The sequence below is a fragment of the Nelumbo nucifera genome, chromosome 4 (genome assembly GCF_055504915.1).
Source record: "Nelumbo nucifera cultivar China Antique chromosome 4, China Antique-T2T, whole genome shotgun sequence".
In the NCBI taxonomy this organism is placed as follows: Eukaryota; Viridiplantae; Streptophyta; class Magnoliopsida; order Proteales; family Nelumbonaceae; genus Nelumbo; species Nelumbo nucifera.
The window spans coordinates 449,204-471,033 of NC_142652.1; the positions used below are offsets into that span (position 1 = coordinate 449,204).

A 21,830-nucleotide genomic window follows, 5' to 3' on the forward strand; every position below is an offset into this window, starting at 1 on the left:
TGCAAAAACTCGAGCTAGTTCGGGTTGGACCCGCCGAAGTTGCACCCATGTCGGTAAAATTATCCCTTTCTCATTTTTTCCATCTCCTCTTCTGTATCTTCATTCTTCAATAATCCGGTCGTCGTTATGGCCTTGCAAAACCCGATTTTCCTCGCGAACAATCGCATTTTGACAATCTCTTCCTCTTTCTGCTCCTTTTCTAATGAGCTTCGGATTTCTCAGCGGAGAAGTATCCGGGTACCTTCGCCGGTGGTATGGGCTCTGGACAAGAACAGTAGCGGTAGCAACGCTGGTAAGAAAGCGGCCGTGCCTAACTCGAATTATGTGGTACCTCTAGACAACTCGCCCTGCTTTATGCGCCCGCTAGAGGAGATCCTCAGAGATCTTAACAAGAGGGTCCCGAACAACATTATCAAGCCGAACTCCAATTGCATCCCCTGGTTGGATATACATTGTAACTGTATTCTTGATTCCTGAATATATCTCTCTCCCTTACTTGTTTTCTTCTACTTCGTTCTCATTTTCTAGAATGTTAATAGTTTATTCTGTGGATGCCTATCATGTGTGTCTTTGAATCCAACCAGCTATGCTGGACATTGATCTGTGTCTCGTCTATACTTTTTTCACAGATAACTGGTCACCCCAATATGGATTAGCAAATTGTCTAGCTTACTTGGTTTTTCTTGGTTCTTTGTGTAGGTACCATGCCAACAGGATGTTGAGCTTCTATGCTCCAGGTGAGCCCCTTCCACTAAACAAATTTACATCCATACCATCGGGAGGGATTTGAAACTGTCTATCTACCCCCTCCTTACATACTTTATAGGTTATGTTATGGGTCGATACATTCATAGTTCTCTTTATAACTTATATTACATTTATGAAAACTAAGTAGACAAGGTATTTTGTCAAGATGTATCTTCTCCATCCAAGCATATTTCATTGTCTTCATATTTACAAGCTGCACCATATGCTGAGCAACAGATAAAACAGATAAAACGCTGATCTTTCTTTCTCCAACCACGCATATAAGTAGACAACGTATTTCGTCAAGATGTATCTTCTCCATCCACGCATATTTCATTGTCTTCATATTTACAAGCTGCACCATATGCCGAGCATCAGATAAAACAGATAAAACGCTGATCTTTCTTCTCCTTGCTTCCTGTAAAACTGCTATTAGGGCCTTCTATTCCGCTTCAGATGCCTCTCAGGCCATGCAAGGATACCCTGCACCATTATTTGACATTAACACTTAGCTAAATGTATCTGTCCCAGTTTGGTACATATAAGATCCATCAACATACATATTCTCCATTACCATAGTCATCTGTCAATACAAGAGGCTGTTGTGTCTGATTTAGCTTATGAGATTGGTGTGGCATGTATATATACTGTCTAAGAGTCTCCTTGGATGCATCACTTTGTTTTCATGTGGAATTTTGTTTCTAGCATCTCATATTAGCCTAAAGGCTATCAATGCCTTGGTCAATAAAAGTTATTGTTGACCCTTAGATTCAGAGTCCAACTTATTTTGAAGCCAATCTTATAAAATTTCATGAACAAGCTTCTCTTTTGTTGCCTTTGGATTGATTCCCACCTATAATTTAAACGAGATTGCTCTGGCATAGGCATGCGTGAATAAGAGATGATTCAAAGTCTCTTTTTCTGTGACAAAAAAGACAAGTCTGTTCTTTGACCTTCATAAAATGTAGTTTATCTCGTATTTGAATTCTGTCCCAATAAACCTTCCAAGCAAAAAATTTGAATCTGCAAGGTATTTTTGTCCTCCATATGTTACCCCGTGTTATTTTCTGCTGTGAGCCTTTCTTTTCTTGTTTATTTATTTATTTATTTTTCTGCAACATTCCTTTTCATGCGTGGTGTGAGTGTTGTTAATAATAGTGCATGGTTGTGACATTACTGTTACTGATCCAATGATGATACTAAAATGAACTTGTAGAAATAGTCAAATATTTGATAACAAGTTTAGTGAGGAAATATCTGTGGCCAGGAAAGTCAAGGGGGTGCTTTTGTCTTAGTTGGCCTCAAATTCCTTGTGAAGGCCTACTGATAATTTTTTTTTTGATGGAGCTTCTTATTTTGTAATTAATCAGAGGTTATAGCAAGGTGCCAACCAGTGGGTTGGTAAGGTCTCCTGCTGGCCGTAGCGGAGACTTGGGGTCAAATCCTGCCTGCACCTGGGTTGGGGGGGTTATGGGTTGCGGGATGGGCTACCTCCCGTTGTGTAGCCCCTTCAAAAAGAAATAAAAAAAAATCAGAGGTTATACAGCAATCTTTTTGTATATTCCCCAGTGTACAGTCTGTTGTTGTGCATGGGTGTTGGCTTTTGAAGATTAATACAATTATACTTTATCTTTTCTCAAAACAAACAAAAATGAACTTGTGGTTGTGGCAATTGAGACTCAAGTCTCAATGTTGCAAGCAGAAGACCTGTATGGGGTGAGTGAACTAAATGTATATGTTGATTGTTGTGCATATGTACCTGTAACCATCTTTTAACTGAACTGATTATCATATTGGTATGATTATTGAATTTAGCAGGATTTGGTGGATGCCAGTTTATGTTTACAGAAATTCAAAACTGTTTTTTTGACATTTTTTTTTCTCTGATGACATTTCAAATTTTCCATCATTTTGCATCCTAACAGATCTCATTTTGTAGTCTAATTCAACTAACTCAACTCAACAAACATGCCATTTGTCAGAATATAAATTTTGAGGTATGACCCAATTATTGGGGATTGGTATCAAGTGAAGGGTTATGATACAACAATAATTGATATATAGAAATTGAGACTATAGTCTTGAAAGCTTGGCTCAGTATATGGGTAATGATGTTGTTTCGTGCCAAGGATTGACGGTTCCTAAGCTTTTGTCTTCCTCTGTGTCTCCTTCACTTGTGCCTTTTGTCCTCCCTTTTAGCAAAGCACAGACATTTATGATGAATGAGATTTGGTGTAAACCTATTCCACCTAAGATCAGAACCTTTTTGGTGGGAGGCTTTCATTTGAGAATTGGTTCTTGTGAATGGCTTCAAAAGAAAAGACCAAATTGGGTTCTTTCTCCTCATATATGTTCCATTGTATGGCTAGTGGATAGTCTTCTCAAGGATTAAAATTTTGCAATGTATCAACCTGTATCGGTTGGTCACCGATATGCAAAAAATTAGGTGTTTCAGGGTTTGACCTGGACAACATAGGATATGTTTGGTTGTGTCATGATGAGAGAGATGAGGCTACTCCCAAGCTGCTGGTACATAGTAGCATCATGAAGAGGCTGTCCATTATCCTTAGACAGTTTCGGATTTACTTCCAAAGGTGTATCTTTCTACTTAATAATCAGTTAGATTAACAAGGTTGACAAGACCCATAGCATATTTTTACTGATTCACAAAGCATCCACGGGAAGTGCAAGTCACTTCCAAGCCCCAAAAATATGTCAACGGTTCAAGATCCTTCATCTTAAATGATTGACTTAGAAATTCCTTCTTGTACAATTCCCTTACCATCATCTCTAGTAATGATGATATTATTAGCATACTGTCAGGCCTTGAGGCTGCTGAAGAGTAAAAATAGAGTGATCAGATGAACTCTATATGAAACCAGCATCAGTAAATCACATTGTAAAACTTCTCAAACCATGCCTGAGATGCTTACTTGAGATCACAAAGAGATTTCTTTAAATGACAGACCAACTTAAGATTATCACAGTACCTTGGAGGTGGTTTCATGTCGTCTCTCTCCTTCAAATGCCCATGCAAGAAGGCATTCTTAACATCCATCTGATGAATGTCCCATTGTCTAATAGTAGATATATCCATGATTAGACAAACATGTTGCCTAGAAAGACAACTCAAGGGGGGGGGGATTGGGTTGTAGGCCGATCCTTCCTACAATTTCAATTTTAATTCCATTTTTAATTTATGTTCCTACATTGTATTCTTGACTGTTATAACTGCAGCTTGGGTAAACATATTAGGTCCAACCCTTTCTCATGAATGGTTCAGTCAAGATAGTGATGGTAGAGACCTAGGCTTGATGTTCCTACTCTCCTGGACAGAATTGTCATTCCTATTAACAATATCCCCTTAATTATTGTTAATTAGGATGTACCTTATCATTGGAATGACTAGTTTTGAAATAACGTGATTCTAACTAGTGATAGTTAGAGTCTTTTTTACTTTTAAGATGATCCTTAGACTAAATCTCGGAAAGAATAAAGCAAAAGGCATCTCAAGTACGAGGACACAAAGATTTATAGTGGTCTGCCCCACCTGACCTACATCCACTCCCCAAGGAACCCCCTTGAGAATTTCTACTAACCAGCAAGTTCCATAGAAGCTAGCCAAACCTTTACACCACTGCTCTGCCCTTCACACCTAAGGGCTCGCAGCCACTGCTCCACCCTTCACCCAATGACTTGCAGCCAACTAGTTATCAGAATGCTAGTTACACCAACTTGACCAAATTTAGTGGAGCCAGTTACCCCTCCTTACATCAAATGAATATAACTGTTAAGCACATGAAACTTGGCTCCAAATGACCTGATATGCTGATTACAGCTCAAAATAATCAACCATATGTAAGGATTGAAAATTCAGACCTTTATATGAAATGTGCCTACTTTTACCAAGAACCTGAGTCTCTCTCTTTGCATAATAACTTCCTTATGATCATATTGAACCTTCCAAATAAGCTCAGGAAGGTTGGAATTCCCATGACACTTAGTCTTCTTGCTAACTGATCTGATTAAGCTTGCTGTTGAGAATTCCTTGGGTGGATTGATGGTTCTCCTCTTGATATAAACAGTTTGCAAGCTTATTTGAAATCAGCCCCCCTTCACCCTATTTTCAATTCTGCTTACTTGTCTAGTGATTATTCAATCTTTTCAAGTTCTGTCCAGTCTACTTTGTCGAACAAGTCAAGGTTAAGATCCAACCAGAAAGCTGAGGCTTTGTTGGCCTTTTTCCAGCTTCCATAGGGCCCATTCCAGCCTCCTAATTAGCTGCTTTTTGTGTAGGTCCTGCATCAAGAAGGAAGTGCACTATAGTTGTAATGTTGTGGACTGCATTGGTGGGAAGAAATGAGAGAATATTTAAGGTGAAAGAAAGAACAAAAGAAGAACAATAGAATTCATAATGGTGAAAGTGGTCCATTGGATTAAAATGTTGGACATCTTTGATCGCTTTTTTGTGGACAACATCATTAGAGGTGGGAAAGTGTACAGCTATCAGGGTGATACATTGGGTGAAAACCTTGGACTTGTTTCACATTTCTCCTTTGATGATATTTGGAGGAATTGGGGTTTAGTGGCCAAAAGCTCTTCAAGGAAGGATAAGTCTATTTCCTCTTGGATCACTCTTGAAGAAGATTTTATTAAATTTAATTTTGATGGTAGCAGTTTAGGCAATCCAGGGCCCCTAAGAATTGGAGGTGTATTTAGGAACAAAGAGCTGAGCTCTGGTCCGGATGGTGTGGGAGATTCAGCTAGAGCTGAGCTTCTTGTGGATATCCATGGTAATGGGCTGGTTGAAGGGGATTCCAAGTTGGTTGAAGGGGATTCCAAGTTGGTAAGACAGTTAAATTTCAACAAGCAAGTGGTTGAAGGGGATTCCAAGTTGGTAATGGGCTTGTTGAAGAACCCAGAGACAGCTCTATGGACCTTGAGGGAGGAGATGAAGAAGTTTAAATGGCTTTGCAGTAACATGACTCTAAAAGTTCAGTGGGAGAGAAGATCAGATAATGGTTTGGCTGATACCCTAGCCAAACAAGAGGTTAATAGGGATCAGTTGTCTAGGGATTCTTTGTAATTTGTTTTTAGTTTGGGAGGGTGCACATCGCACCTCTCTTTGTGCCTTGTACTGCTTTTATTTTCCCTATTATAATTCTCTTACCATTGATCAAAAAGAAAAACAAAAAAAAAAGGATGGCAACTAGTAGCATCTTCTTTTTCTTCTAGTAGAAAATTTTTAGTACCATACTACCATGGAAGCCACCCAGAACTGACCAAATAAGATAATGGTTTGGTTGATACCCTAGCCAAACAAGGGGTTAATAGGGATCAGTTGTTTAGGGATTCTTAGTAATTTGTTTTTAGTTCGGGAGGGTGCACCTCGCACCTCTCTTTGTGCCTTGTACTGTGTTAGTGGTGTTAGTGAAGGGGTATTTCAGTCTTTGTACTTGTTGAGAATGCTGATGTGTACTGTTATGTTAGTTCGAGTGCCTCTTACTTAAAGAAGGGCACTCAAGTCTTTTTCAATAAGTCAATAATATAATAATAGGTCTGGCCGAATCAAGGGATTAACTTTTTTCCCTAATTCGAACCAGCCTTTCTCTCTTGTCTCTCTTCTCTCTTTTCTTCTTTCCTCTCCTACTTCTTGCTGTCTACTTTACTCTACAGTCAACGAACAAGATAGAATTCTATGGCAGGTCAAACTTCAACATGGTATCAGAGCCAGGTTCACCAAATCAGACTTGCTAGAATTCTGCCTTCTGCGCATTCGAATTAGGGTTTCACTTGGGGTTCTCAGTTGTGAGTTGGAGACTGGGAAAAGGGCTGAAAAGGAGTGATCGCCCTCTTCCCTAGGAGGTCTCTATGCCTCCGATTGTGTCGTTGGTGATTGGTTGCTGTGGTTTCTAAGCCCTAGTTAGGGCTGGTACGTGTGGTGCAGTGGTGTCTCAGTCCTTCGTATGGTTGGCCTTCAGGCGATGAGGTAAAGTTTTTTTTTTATATATATTTTTTTGTTATGGAATACATGAGAGGTGTAGTACAGTTCGCATGATGGGGGTTCTCAGATTGCAGTATGCTAGGGTTTATGCTAGGGTTTATTCTGGTTTGTGTGTGATTCGAATGGCAATAGTGTCTACTTAATGGTGAAGCTTCCTATAGTTGTGGATTAATGTTGGTGGTGTTACAAGTGTGGTTTTCAGCTCTTGATATCGCTGAAATCAGTGTGTAGACCTCGGTGAGTAGGGGTTGTGGTGTTGTAGTTTTCAACATTTAATACTGCTGAAATCAGTGTACAGACTTCGGTGAGTAGGGTTTGTGGTGTTGCAGTTCTCAGCTGTTGAAATCAGTGTGCAGATTTCGATAAAGTGTCTGTGTGTAGTGTGCAGTGTGTAGTGCTCCTAATTCAGTGCTCAGAATTAAGGGAGTTCAGCAATGGCAGATAACAGTGATAGTAAACCTAGTGTCATGATATCTACTGACTACCTGAATGTCCAAATGACCTCCATTAAACTGAATGGAGAGAATTATGTCCCTTGGGCCAAGTCTGTAGAGGTTTTTCTGAAGGCGAAGAAGAAAGTGAAGCATATAAGAGAGGAGAAACCCCCCGCTAATTCTCAGGAGTATGAAGACTGGGAACAGGAAGATGCACAGATCATTACATGGTTGTGGAACAGTATGGAACCCAAAATCAGTGTGAACTTCATGTTTCTTGACACAGCCAAAGAGGTGTGGGATCATGCCAAGAAACTGTATTCAGGTCAGGATAATACCACTAGGGTATATCAACTGTATCAGGAATACTTCAATCTGCAACAGGGAAATCAGAGCCTTGAGGAGTACTATGCCAATGTGAGGAATATCCGTAATGAGTTAAATGTCTATCATCCTCTCACTTCAGATGTCAAAGTTCAACAGCAACAGCGAGAGCAGCTTGATGTAACACGGTTTCTGGTGGGGCTGAAGTCTGAGTATGAACCAGTACGAGCCCAGATACTAGGGGGATCTGCTCTTCCATCTTTAGAGGAGGTGTTTGCTCGTCTTCGGAGGGCTTCCATTGGATCTATGGACTCTAATGTCTCCGATAAATTAGCATTTGCAGTGTCAAGAGGCCGAGGTGGCAGAAGTGGGACTCGAGGAACCCAGCCTGGCAGGAGTGGTAGTGGTGGATCTACACATATCCGTGGTGGTGGTCGTACTGGAGGCAGAGATTCAGGGGGAGCACGTGGTAGAGGACGTGGCTCGGGTCCACGGAAGTGTACTCACTGTGGTTTGGATGGACATACCATTAACTACTGCTATGACTTACATGGTCCTCCCTCGACGTGGGCCAACCATGCCATGACTAGTGACACCAGTTTCGGCCCTACACAGGAGAAACGGTCAGCTGACCCGATGCCTTCTACTCCCTCAGATGGTCCAGGCAAGGAGATGGTGAGTGTTCCTCGTGATGAGTATGAGAGGTTTGTTCAATCCAAGTCGCAGCAGAACACAGCTTCCTTTGCACACTCAGGTATGGCTTGTTTGGCATCCACACCCAACCCCTGGATTATTGACTCTGGAGCCTCCGATCACATGACGGGAACTCCAGGTGTGTTTTCATCTCTCACTCATTGCTCAACATCACAATCTGTTACCCTTGCTAATGGCTCCACGTCATCTATCTGTGGTGTTGGTAATGTTGACCTAGACCCTGTATCCCTATCCTCTGTTTTATATGTACCTAAGCTTCCATTTAATCTTATGTCTGTTAGTAAGCTGACCAAGTCACTTAAGTGCTCCATCACTTTTTACCCTTCTATGTGTGTTTTTCAGGATCTCAAGACGGGGATGAAGATTGGTGGAGGGCATGAAGCCGGTGGACTGTATTATCTTGATGGTGGTGGACGAACGTCAACGGCTCTTCAGTCATCCATTTCTCCTCTCCAGTGGCACTGTAGATTTGGTCATCCTTCGCTGAAAGTGTTGCAGTCCTTAGTCCCTTCATTGAGTCAACTTTCTGTTTTAGATTGTGAGTCTTGTCAATTTGGGAAACACCATCGTGTTCCCTTTCGTTCTAGGGTCGATAACCGTGTGTCGAGTCTTTTTTCTTTAATTCATTCAGATGTTTGGGGTCCTTATAAAGTGATGTCATATAATGGATACCGATATTTTGTTATTTTTGTTGATGACTGTTCAAGAATGACGTGGCTCTATTTAATGAAAGAAAGAAGTGAATTATTTTCCATCTTCCAGAAATTTTATGCTGAGATCCGCAATCAATTTGGTGTTCACATCAAAATTTTCCGTTCTGATAATGGTCGTGAATACTTGTCTTCATCTTTTCGAGAATACTTGGACCAACATGGCATTATACACCAAACTTCATGTACCTATACTCCGCAACAAAATGGGGTTGCTGAGAGAAAGAACCGCCATCTTGTAGAAACGGCACGCTCCCTCATGCACCACATGAATGTTCCCAAAACTTTTTGGAGCGATGCAATGCTCACCTCTTGTTTCTTAATTAATCGGATGCCCACGTCTATCCTTGATGGTCGTTCTCCTTTTAGTGTCTTATTCCCCAACATGTCTCCGTTTCCGCTTTCTCCTCGGGTATTTGGGTGTGTCTGCTTCGTTCATAATCTGAGTCCCGGGACTGACAAGTTAGATGCACGTTCCATGAAGTGTATCTTCCTTGGTTATTCCCGAACTCAGAAAGGGTACAAGTGTTATCATCCTAGTTCTCGTCGTTCCTTGGTATGTGCTGATGTTACATTCTTTGAGTCTACTCCGTTCTTCGTGGGGTCCGGTGCTGCTGCTTCCCCCACATCACCACCTCCTCTTCCTCTTCCTGTGGCTGATCCACCTCCTTTGGTTCCAGTCATGCCTACGTCCTTACCTCCGGTGCCACCATTGGTTGACCGTCCACCCATCCGTCACGTGTATACACATCGCCCACGTGTACCGGCTGCAGCTCCTCCAGCTTCATCACCGTCGACAGATCCAGCTCCAGCTTCGACACCAGCCTCCGACCTAGATCTTCCTATTGCCTTACGGAAAGGTAAGCGTACTTGCACCCTTCACCCTATTTCCAATTTTGTTTCACTTACCCACCTCTCCGCTTCCCATCGCCAGTTCATATCTTTGTTATCCTCCGTGGTTGTTCCTAAGGATGTCCAGGAAGCCCTTACCTCTCCAGAGTGGTGCCGTGCTATGGAAGAAGAGCTCTCTGCTTTGCATCATAATCACACTTGGGATCTCACCGCTCTTCCTCCTGGGAAGCAGGCTGTCGGTTGTAAGTGGGTGTATAGTGTTAAGTACTTGCCAGATGGTCGTGTTGAGCGCCTGAAGGCGCGGCTGGTTGCCAAAGGGTACTCCCAAACCTATGGCATTGACTACACGGAGACGTTCTCCCCGGTTGCTAAGATAGGGTCAGTTCGTGTCGTCATCTCTCTTGCAGCTATGTCTGGTTGGCCTCTCCATCAGCTCGATATCAAAAATGCCTTTTTGCATGGGGATTTGCTCGAGGAGGTCTACATGGAGCAACCACCTGGGTTTGTTGCTCAGGGGGAGGATGGTAAGGTATGTAGACTTAAGAAGGCTATTTATGGACTTAAACAGTCCCCTCGAGCATGGTTTGGTAGGTTCAGTGAGGTGGTCAAGAAGTTTGGTCTGAAACAGTGCCAAGTTGATCACTCTGTCTTCAGTCTTGACTCTTCGGCAGGTAAAATAATATTGGTGGTGTATGTGGATGATATCGTTGTGACTGGGAATGATAAAATGGGCATTGACAGATTGAAGGCATTCCTACAGGAACACTTTCAGACAAAGGACCTTGGCAAGTTGAAATACTTTTTGGGCATAGAGGTAGCAAGATCTAAGCATGGCATTAATTTGTGCCAGAGGAAATATGTGCTTGATTTACTGGAAGAAACAGGATTGTTGGGTACTAAACCGGCTGAGACACCTATGGAAACAAATACGAGGCTGAGCAGTGATATAGGTGAAGTGTTTGAAGAGCCTGGCAGATACCGACGACTTGTAGGCAAACTAAACTATCTAACCATTACTCGGCCAGATATTTCATTTGCGGTTAGTGTGGTGAGTCAGTTCATGCAGAAACCTTTGGTCCCACATTGGAATGCAGTGCTAAGGATTGTGAGGTATCTGAAAGGAGCTCCTGGTCGTGGTTTGCTGTACAGAAGTGGTGGAAGGAAACTGGTAGTAGAAGGATATTGCACCTTTCTGGGGGGTAACCTGGTAACATGGAAAAGTAAGAAGCAAACAGTTGTGGCAAGAAGCAGTGCAGAAGCGGAATATAGGGCCATGGCACATACTGCTTGTGAACTAGTGTGGCTGAGGAACCTTCTACAGGAGATAGGATATGACATCAGTACTCCAATGAAGCTCTACTGTGACAATCAGGCAGCGGTTCATATCTCTTCCAATCCAGTGTTTCATGAAAGAACCAAGCACATCGAAGTTGACTGTCATTTTGTGAGAGAGAAGGTGCTGAATGGGGTGATAGAAACTGCATATGTTAGTACGGGAAACCAGTGGGCAGACTTGTTTACAAAAGGCTTGAGTCGGGGGAGAGTGGACTACATATGTAACAAGCTGGGATTATATGATATATACTCACCAGCTTGAGGGGGAGTGTTAGTGGTGTTAGTGAAGGGGTATTTCAGTCTTTGTACTTGTTGAGAATGCTGATGTGTACTGTTATGTTAGTTCGAGTGCCTCTTACTTAAAGAAGGGCACTCAAGTCTTTTTCAATAAGTCAATAATATAATAATAGGTCTGGCCGAATCAAGGGATTAACTTTTTTCCCTAATTCGAACCAGCCTTTCTCTCTTGTCTCTCTTCTCTCTTTTCTTCTTTCCTCTCCTACTTCTTGCTGTCTACTTTACTCTACAGTCAACGAACAAGACAGAATTCTATGGCAGGTCAAACTTCAACATACTGCTTTTATTTTCTCTATTAAAATTCTCTTACTATTGATCAAAAAGAAAATAAAAGGATGGCAACTAGTAGCATCTTCTTTTTCTGCTAGTAGAAAAATTTCAGTGCCATGGAAGCCACCCAGAACTGACCAATTTAAATTAAACTTTGATGGGTGTGTGGACTGGGCAATCCTAGTTCCTCAGGTATCAGGGAAGTAATGTAAGGAGTGGTAGATAGAAGACAAAGTTGATGGATAGCCTTGTTTCAAAATCTAAGTTATGCTCTAAATTTAAAGGAAAATCCAGCTAATAGTTGCTGGTTTTTTCATTGGAACTAGGATCTGAGGCCTTTTTTGGAGGCATTTTAGCTTTAACATCAACTAATGTAGGGGCTGGTAGATAAAAGGCAAGGTTGATGGGTGGCTAACTGGCTATGCTTCAAAATCTAACAAGGTATGCTCTAAATCTAGCGGAAAATCTAGAGTATCCTGGCTTTCTTCTAGTAGTAAAGAACTATAAGAAAATAACAAAGAGAAGAAGAGATCACATGTTTCTCCACCATTGATTTCAAGAAGAGAAAAGAACTGTAGAGTAGAGCAAAATTTAACTCCTTCATTCTCATTCAATTATGCTTTTCTGGAACACACCTATATTTATATAGAACTCTTCAAAACTTTGACTAAAATAGAAATTTAGTAATTATAAAACTATACCTGACTCTTAATTAGGATCCTAGAAACTTTTAAGCAAAAAAGCACACAAAATAGAAGCATAGCAAATAGTAGTTGACTAAAGCTAATAGGTTAACTAAGCAAAATAGGAAACCACTAATTACAGATCATCATCATCATTGTCTAAGCTTTGTCCTATATGCGGTCGGCTACATGAATCCTCTTTTGCATTTTGATTCTGTTTAGTGCCATATCAATTGTTAAATTATGGGTGTTAAACCATTCCTTATTACTTCCACCCAAGTCCATTTCTGCCTCCCCCTAGCTTTTCTGCCCCCTTCAACTTGTAATAGATCACTTTTTCTAACAGGTGTCATAGATGGTCTTCTATGCACTTTTTCTAATAGATCATCCAGTCCATTAATGTGTAGCTCGTCACATGGCCACTAGGAAGATTCCAAACCACCAGCTTATGGCTACTCATTAGATAGATTTGATGGTATCTACTCTTCTTTTTATGTTTTTGTCATTTTTAGCAGGTTGGTGTGGAGAAGTTCGTGATGTCATATTCTCTGACAGTGGAAGTGTGACTTTGGTTTATCGTCTCACCATACGTGGGTCTGATGGAGAGGTATGTCTTTTCTTCTCTGCTGCAAGTATTTTGCCTTTGGTCTGTATTCTGATTCACATTATATTTGCTCCCCTTCCATGGCTTGGTCATTACCTACAATACAACATTTAGAATATCTGAGTACAAATGACCAACATGTAGAATACCTGTCATTCCAAGGTGAGAATGACTTTTGAATCTGGCATCGATTCTAATATATGCACAATTTTCTATGGTGGATCATTTATTTTAGTTTGAACTTGTTTTTATTCTTGTTGTTAGGAATGCTATTAGACCTGTTATTGGGCCGTAGTGGGCTGTTAGTGGGCCTGTTTATATGTTTATCTCTGTTAAGCTGTAATCAGGGGTATTCTTGTAATCTCTCCTTTTATTTGAACACCCTAATATATAAGCCAAGTGGGGCTCCGCCCCCACTATCTTTTTGGCAAACTCTCCTATCTTCTCTGCTCTATTTCTCTCCTCTTCTTATTTTGGCAAACTCTCTTCCATTCCAGATGGTATCAGAGCAGGTTTTACAGCAGATTGGTGCTCGAGTGGACCTTTCTTATTTTTTTTTCTCTCAGTTTTCTCTGGGAAGGATTGTAACACTTCAGATTTGCAAAGGAACTGATCGGGTAAGGGATTTTTTTACTATTTTTCCCTTTTTGGTCGTGGGACCAAAGGGTCATTGTTTGGGTGTCTCCCTTGTATCCTGTGATGGAGGTTTGACTGTGAAGAGAGGTGTCTCTCTGTGTTTTCCATAGTTGTGTGGTCTGAGATGAGACCACTTTGTGCAGGCTGACTTCATGGAAATGCCATTTCCTAAGGTAGAGGGGTAGATGGTTCCACCAAGTTCGAGGAAAGAATGTGGTGGAAGGAGATTTTCATTGAGAAGAAAGAATTGCCATTCGAGGAAGCTGATGGAATTTCGTCGCTGAAGATTAGAGAAAAAAAGCCGATGGTCATTTTGATTAAAGAAAGTATAGATTGGTTTAAAGGGTTCATGGATGGAACGCTTCTGGCTATGGATGATCAGGGGTGGGAAGGAGAGATGAAGAAGGAGGGGAAGATCTTCACAGCTGGAATCAAATGAAACAGCAAAGGCTCTTTCGTCTTGCTCATTGAAAGAGTAGGGGTTGAAAGGAAGCAGATTGTTTGTATGCTAGAAGGGAGGGGGAAAAGGGGATGACACATGATAGCAGAAGCCTTGGAGGAGTTCACACACAGAAGATGGTGCTTCCGGAAGGTTAACAGTTCATCGATGGAGGAACAGGGTAAGCGAGAGGAGAAGAAGAAGGTTGAGAAGATTGGGAGTGCGAGTGCTATGTGATGTCTCAAGAGTTCCAAAAATTTGGTTTGCACGGAAGAGTGAGGATTGGTGGAAAAGAAAGGTGGTAAGGGCAAACAAGAAAGTGGAAGATTGGAAGGGACTTCTAGTCGAAATATCAAAGGCTCTACCATCCATTGATTTGCCAAGGCTGTTTCCCTTCGATGAGAAGAAAGCTATTTTGGAGATAGGTGATGTAGCGCGATCTGGCCGCTCTCGCGTGTCTTGTGACTCGGACGCTGATTTGGATGCTTGCCTTGTTAGGGGTCGAGCTATAGATAGCCGAGATGTTTTGTTCTGCAAGAGAGGTAGAATTAGATTGCCCGGGTTGTTTTTACCCAGGGTGGGCACTCTGATGCTCAAGTCAGAGAGTTGTTCGTGAGTTCTTTAGGAGGTAAGGGTATTTGAGAGCTTAATCGCACGTACCTTCACTGGTAAGAATGAGGGCTTTATATAGAGGTGAGCGACCAGAGTCTTCTCACAACGGGTCTCATGTTCTCGCAGTGCCGTTTTTGCTCACTTGGGAGAGTAATTACATCGGTTACATAATTTGCGCGGGAGTTATGGTCCGTCTAATTAACTCTAATGTGTGCGATGCGGTAGGCCGACCTAACGGTCGAGTCATTAGCGCTTCGGAGGTCTCGGGCTGGTAACATATCTATGAGACAAGTCAGTAGGCTCGCCTTGTAGGTCGCCACAGGTTCTTACTGTTAGACAGTTTTGTATGCCCTTAGCTTCAATCCGATTTGATGTACTTTTGACATTTAGTGTAAATAAATAAAGTGCATATTTGATTCATGTTGATTGGTATGATTTTGTGTAAGACCCTAAAACTGGACACTTATAGAGACTCGTGTTAGTTTTAAATGTTCACAACCATTGGATAAGTCTGGGGAGATTTATCCTACCAAGGCTGATACTGGTGTGCCACTAAGTGTTGGGATGGCCTGTCTCGGTCACCAAGGTAAGACCCAAGGCACATGCAGCATGGGATTACTCGAATCCTTGAACCGGACCAGATTTCCAGTATTGCCCTGGACCTTGGAGACAGATGGGCAAAACTGGAAAGTTACACCTGACCCCTAGACTCGATTATGACACTTCACTAGGTGTCGGATCGGGTTGTCTTTGATATGCCAATCAGTGAGATCCTTAGATGGGGATAAAAACTTGGGTATGTTGGGACAGTCTGAGAATTCATCTGAATGGGTGATCATAGTGACAGGATCAGCCCCTTTGTCGGACAAGGGTAATGATCGGGAATGCACTCTCTCTGATGGAAACCAAACTGCCGGCAGTTGATTTCAATCGTTGGAATTTTGTTTTGCAAAATTAATATATATATATATATATGTATATGTACGGTTTCGAAATGTTTGCAAATGGTTTTAATTCCCGGGATCCATGTGACTAGAGAGTGCGACATTGTTCCTTGCAGCCGAGGGAGAGGTCCTCTCTTGTCGGGCAGTGCTTGATCATTAAGGGCTGAAGGTTAAGTGTAAGACCATTTAGGATAATACCTGATGGGCTAATCTTGCACCTGCCCACAGTCCCTGGGTTTTTATAAGATGGCTTGGCCCAGGAACCACTTAATGTAAGTGTTGGGCCCATAGGGTCCATGTGATGGGCTCAGGGGTTTACTGAGTTTTTCAATGTATTCGGCTGGGCCTTGTAATAAAGGCTGGGCCGAACCCATGTGGCTGGTGTGTAGATCAATGCTTGGGTCCCACGCCATACAAAGAAGCCCAACTAGGCAGCAGATTGGAAACTAGTTAAGCACTGAACACTTAATGGGCCAAAAGCCCATTTCGAGCTACCCATCTATGGGGCGGATCTGAGATTAATGTTAGCAAAAGGATAGGGCATTTTAACCTTATCCACTATGGGAGACCAAATTCAAATCAGATTTGAATCAGGTAACCTCCTGATAAGAACAGGAGTAAGCTAACTTAATCTGCAGATAGGATTAAGATCATCCCCTATCCAAATACTGATTTGGATTGGGATAACTCCTAATTAGGAGGTTTCTTAATCAAGAAGAAAAGGAGGAAAAACTCTAAGAGAAAATTATTAGATTTCGAACAAGGGTTTTTTGAGAAGGCAAGAAAGCTTCCTGCGAATAGAGATTAGATCTCACACACACTCTAGAGAGAAGAGAAGCGATTTCAGCCATCTTCATCCTTGGAGTTCTCCTCCAGCCGCCGCCATTCCTTCTTGCAAGATTTGATCTTTGAAGAAGAAAGAAGTCAAGAAATCAATTCTTGACATCAGTCTTGCAGAAAAGATTGAAAAGGATTCGGTGTTCAGAGTTTCCAGAGGATTCTTGCGAATGATTCAGTGTGTAGGACGCACTCTATTGGTTCCGTTCCACCCACAGCTGTGTCATCTTCAGCAGGAGCGGATCTTGATGTCTTCTTTGGGCGTGAACACCAACTTTGGGAGATACTGCTTCTCCGGATCAGGTATATTCCTCCCTTTTTCCTTTTGGTTCAGATCTGGTTCGATTATGGTTCAAGTAGGACCCTTGAATATTGTATTCTAAATTTAGGGAATATGATTCCCGGTTGGAAGAAGGTAGGAAAATTTTTGAAATTCGCCCACCCATTCCGCAACCTTCTTGGTGTCCATTAGATGGATCCTACCATTCTTTCACTTACAGCTCGACCAGTCTCCGAGGTAGGTTGCCATACGCTGTGAGCCCTGTTATCCCGGCCCAACCGAAGCAACTGAGGTCAGCCCATGCGAGGTGTCTTAGGCTAACTTGCCGAGATGGTTCGCTTACTCAGCGCCAAGGTATCGCTTGAAGGCCACGTGTCGTGATGTAATTTAGAGGACCAAATTACCTCTCATCAATTAACCCCCACTTCCGAGCCTTCGTCAGCTCGACGAAGGGAATAGCTCTTAATAAGGTAATTGGTTCGACTGGTTCGTAGGTTGCTCGGCTCGCTCACCTGATCCGGTCTGAGACTGGGCGGGATCACGGTAGATTTCAAATTTCGAATTCAAAAGGAGGGCACGCACAGTGAGCGCACAAAGTTTAAATTCAAAATAGCCCGCACGCGTCGTCGTCGTCTCGATCGTCGATCTGCTATCAACGCATCCCAACCGTTGGCCATTCTTCCCAGTGGACTATAAATATGGGGTCCCCACTGAGGCCTCACTCACACTGTTTTTGGATTTTTCTCTGAGGAGGAGGATGACCGATCTGAGAAGGTCTCAGTTGAGGTGTTGTTGTCTACTAGCCTGTTGAAACTTTGTTCGTCTCCGGTTCCGGTTTCCTTTGTCTCGTTTACCCGGTGAGTAGCTTCCTCTATAAATGTCTTTTGATCCTTCAAAGGGTAGATCGCTGGACTATAGGTGGGTAGGATGGGAGGGAATCTTTGGGAGAGGATTCTCAGGGAGAGTCTTCTGCGTCTGAGCTAGGGGTAGGAGTAGAGGTCCGAACAGCGGAATCCCCTTTTGATCCTTACGAGCTCTCTAGTGAGCGTATAATAGAGCTGTATAGTACTTATCAAATACCTGCCGATTTTGACTGTATCTAGCCTGGCCCTAACGAGTATCCCTAGAGTCATGGCCAAGACACGGTCTGTGTCTTTGAGGAGACGCTAGTTGCCGGTCTTTGTTTTCCCTTGCACCCTTTTATTCTTGCGATGATCTCGCATTACGATGTCTCCTTAGGTCAGCTACACCCCAATGTAGTTCGAACTCTGGTAGGGCTGATTTCTTTGTGTCACCACCACAACTTCCCCTTGGATTTAGATGTTTTCTCCGGGCTGTGCTCTATGAAAAAGGTCCCCAATGTTCCCTACTGTTTTTACCTTCCCTTCCGTAGCGGCTATAAGATGCTAGTTGACTTTCCCTCCAAAGTTAAAGATTGGAAGAATAGGTACTTCTTCCTTTCTCATAGTAATTGCTGGAATATGGATACTGTATTGCGGAGGGATTGCCGAAGTTTCAATGTAAAGTTCGATGGAGAGATACGACTTGCAGTTCAACACTTTGTTCGCCGGAAGTTTCTAGTAGAGAACCTTTTGGCCGAGCGTATGCTCATACAGGCCAGCTTGAGTCACGTAGGTAAGTCGGCCTTCAAGTCCTTTATATCTGCTTTTGATATTTAACTTTTTGGCTCGACTAACTTCTCTTTAACTTTTTTAGATATGGCGACCATGGAGTCACTTTTGGTGGCATCTAAGAAGGCGGCTTCGAGGAAGAAGTGAAGGGCTGACTATTCGTCGATGGAGGGCACCTCGACCAGTGCCGAGGTGAGGTCGTTGTCGCTCGCTCACTTCCGTCGTCGACCTCGAGGGAGGCGGCGACCCTATGAGTACCGACTGGGACGATATGGGCCCTGCTGCCTTTCAACCTCAAGTCGTCCAAGAGGAACATGCCGCCGGTCCTTACACCTCCGACATAACTCGCTTCGTCCCGAATGTTGACGTCTCTATGATCGATCGCCTGAACGACCCATATGTAGCTCTTTGGATGGGAAGGGGCATGCGGCTTCCGGAAGATGTGCGGTATTACTGCGGTTTGGACCTAGCCGACGTTGGAACTCGGATGACTCGTTGTATACTTTAGGTTTGTCCTCTTTCGAAGCTTTTGTCTTTTGGTTATGTGTTTTTTGTTCTGATCATACTTTTCTTCATTTGGTAGGTGAACACCATGGGACAGGTACTGTTGGATCAGGTCGCCTTAGGCCGGAGAGAGAAGGCCGAGCTGTAGTCTAGTGTTGACGCACTGTAGTCTCAGATGCGAGAAATCCAACTAAGCGCCGAGGAGGACTGCCAGTGATTCATCAAGCTGAGCGGAAAGATGTAGTGCAAGTTGGACGAGGCTCGGGAGACCATTGCTGCCCAGGAGTGCCGATTGGAAGAGAGGCGGACTAAGTATATAGAGGATATCTGCCAAGTAGAATTGGCAGCCGTTGATCGTTTCCGTGACTCCCCTGAATATGCCCAGGAGAAGGTGGAGAATGCAATCCCTGCGATGCGAAAGGGATTTAAGCTTTGTTGTCGCTACTTGAAGACGCTTCATCCTGATTTTGACTTCGACACTTTTCTCTGTCAACGACATGCCAAATGAGCTTGTTGTGCAAGTTGATGGGGAGCCCTTGACTCCTAATGAGGATGAGGAAGTAGCTGGAGCAGAAGAGGGCGAGGAGGGTGACGATGTCGATGACGAGCTGCAAGGTGGTGGCGAGGAGTAGATCGGCCTTGTTGGTTTCTCTTCTTCTGTTGTTTCTGGGAGCTTGTGAGCTCCTGTAAGTTGATGTTTCTTAGGCCTCCGTGCTCATAATGTTGAACTTTCTGCTGCTGAGTTTTTTTTTTTTTTTTTTTTTTTTTTTAATATATGTACCTCGGCCTTTGGCCTTAGTATGCTTAATGCTATTTACTTTTCCCGTATCTGATATCTTCTTGAATGGAGTTTCTTTCTGTTTAACTGTCGCGCAAATCGATCAAACTGTCATTAGATCGGCTGGGTGCCTTAGTGCAAAAAGCTTTGGTATCCCTTTAGGCTTTCTTTTAGCTAAGCTGTTGAGAGGTTAGGCTTGGATGCCTTAGCAAATTTTCGCAAATCCGCGAACGTAGCTCGGAACTCCTTTTCTATGCTTTCTTTTAGCCGAGTTGTCGAGAGGTTGGCTTGGGTGCCTTGGAAAATTTTCGCAAATCCGCAGACGTAGCTCGAAACTCTTTCTTTCCAAAGATAGTATTTCCTTAGGTTGTCTATATTCCACGCATGGGGTACCATCTTCCCCTCAGCAAATTTTCGCAAATCCGCGGGCGTAGCTCGGAACTCCTTTTCTATGCTTTCTTTTAGCCGAGTTGTCGAGAGGTTGGCTTGGGTGCCTTGGAAAATTTTCGCAAATCCGCGGACGTAGCTCGAAACTCTTTCTTTTCAGAGATAGTATTTCCTTGGGTTGTCTATATTCCACGCACGGGGTACCATCTTCCCCTCCAGTGTTTCGAGCTCATACGTGTTTTCACCTATCACTCTGAAGACTCTGTAAGGGTCTTCCCAGTTCGGTTCTAGCTTTCCCACACCGGGCTCAGGCACCATAACCTTCTTGAGTACCAGGTTGCCAACCCTGAATTGGCATCTCTTCACTCGGGCATTATAGTATTGAGCCACTCACTGTTGGTACGCTGCGGTCTGAATGTAGGCGAGGCCTCAGACTTCTATTAAGTCGAGGTTGGTTCGTAGGTCTTCCTCGTTAGTCTCTTCATCAAACATCTTGGACCGTAAGGTCGACACTTCAATCTCTATTGGTATCACGACTTTAGTTCCATATGTCAAGTTGAAGGGCATTTCACCTGTCGCCATCTTGAAGGGCGTTTAACAGCTCATCCACCTACAAACCTTCAGCTCGGGAAAGCCGAGATTAAGGCCACAGAGGATTGCCTAGTTTGTTACCTCGGCTTGACTGTTAGCTTGAGGATGGGTGACCAAGGTGAAGTTTTGTTTTATGCCCATTTCCGCGCACCAATTATGAAATTTAATACCCTCGAATTGCTTGCCGTTGTCTGAGATCAAAACCCTTGGTAGTTCGAATCTGCATACAATAATCCTCCAAAAGAAGTTCTGAATGTTCCGAGCTGTGATGGTCACTAACGGATCGGCCTCTACCCACTTCGTGAAATAGTCTATTGCTACTACTAAAAATCTTCTCTGCCTGGTCATTGGTGGGAAGGGGCTCAACATGTCAATTCCCCATTGTGCAAACGGCCATGGACTGGTAAGATATTTTAGGTCAGTAGCCGGTTAGTGCAAGATGTTGGCATGTCACTAACATTTGTCACACTTCTACACTAGCTTGATTGCGTCCACCTTCATCGTGGGCCAATAGTACCCTTGTCGTATCCGCTTCTGCTTGACGCAGGCAACGCAGGTAGGGGAGTGGGAATGCCCTTCTATATAGCTTGTCGTTCTATCCTTTGTGCCGCATTGCGTTCCTTCGGTAATATTCCATGGCGTAATTAATCAATGAGCGGATCTATCCAACTCAGTTCTGTTGTCATCACTTGGACGACCTCCTCTGTTGCCCTTTCTATAGTTGGGCGTGGTAGGTCTTCTATGTAGACTGTCCTCTTCGTTGAGTCGATTGCACTAGCCAACTTAGAAAGTGCATTGGCTTCGGTGTTCTCTGATCTTGGGATTTGTTGGAGGCACCAAGAGTGGAAGCTGGGCAGGAGTTCCCTTACCTTGGCCAAATAGGCCGACAGGTGGGCTCTCGAGCCTCATACTGTCCATTCACCTGGTTGACCACGAGTTGCGAGTCACTGCATACTACAAGGTGTTTAGCCCCGACTTCCTTGAAGGGAAGGGAGATCCATCATATGGATGGCCAAACCATGCAGGGTGGCTAGGCGAAATTTCAAAAATTTCTTTCTCCCTTTTGGGAATCCTATTCCCTGATTTAGAAAAACTGCATTTTTCAAGGTTCGTTCTTGAAACAAACCGGACCAAATCTGTAACCAAGATTAAGGGAGGGATATACTTGATACGGAATCAACAGTAGTTCCTAACATAGGTGTTCACGCCCAAAGAGT

The 21,830-nt window shown here is 43.2% G+C and overlaps 1 protein-coding gene and 1 long non-coding RNA gene across 5 annotated transcripts in view; both read left to right on the forward strand.

Moving 5' to 3' along the window:
* Nucleotides 1-21,830, forward strand: part of RAD52-2 (cobalt ion-binding protein) — a 74,000-nt gene continuing 52,170 nt past the window's right edge. Inside the window, exons 1-3 of one of the 4 annotated variants that reach the window (XM_088903950.1) lie at nt 1-440; nt 700-737; nt 12,883-12,977. In XM_088903950.1, coding sequence (XP_088760076.1) covers nt 127-440; nt 700-737; nt 12,883-12,977 — 447 coding nt within the window. In that variant the 5' untranslated portion in view covers nt 1-126. The remainder of the gene's footprint in view (nt 441-699; nt 738-12,882; nt 12,978-21,830) is intronic. The other 3 variants (XM_088903951.1, XM_088903952.1, XM_088903953.1) reach the window with 3 other exon arrangements.
* LOC104591941 (uncharacterized) lies at nt 12,984-19,610 on the forward strand. The gene is made up of 3 exons (XR_734351.3): nt 12,984-18,357; nt 18,439-18,861; nt 18,937-19,610. It is a non-coding gene; the product is annotated as an uncharacterized LOC104591941 (long non-coding RNA).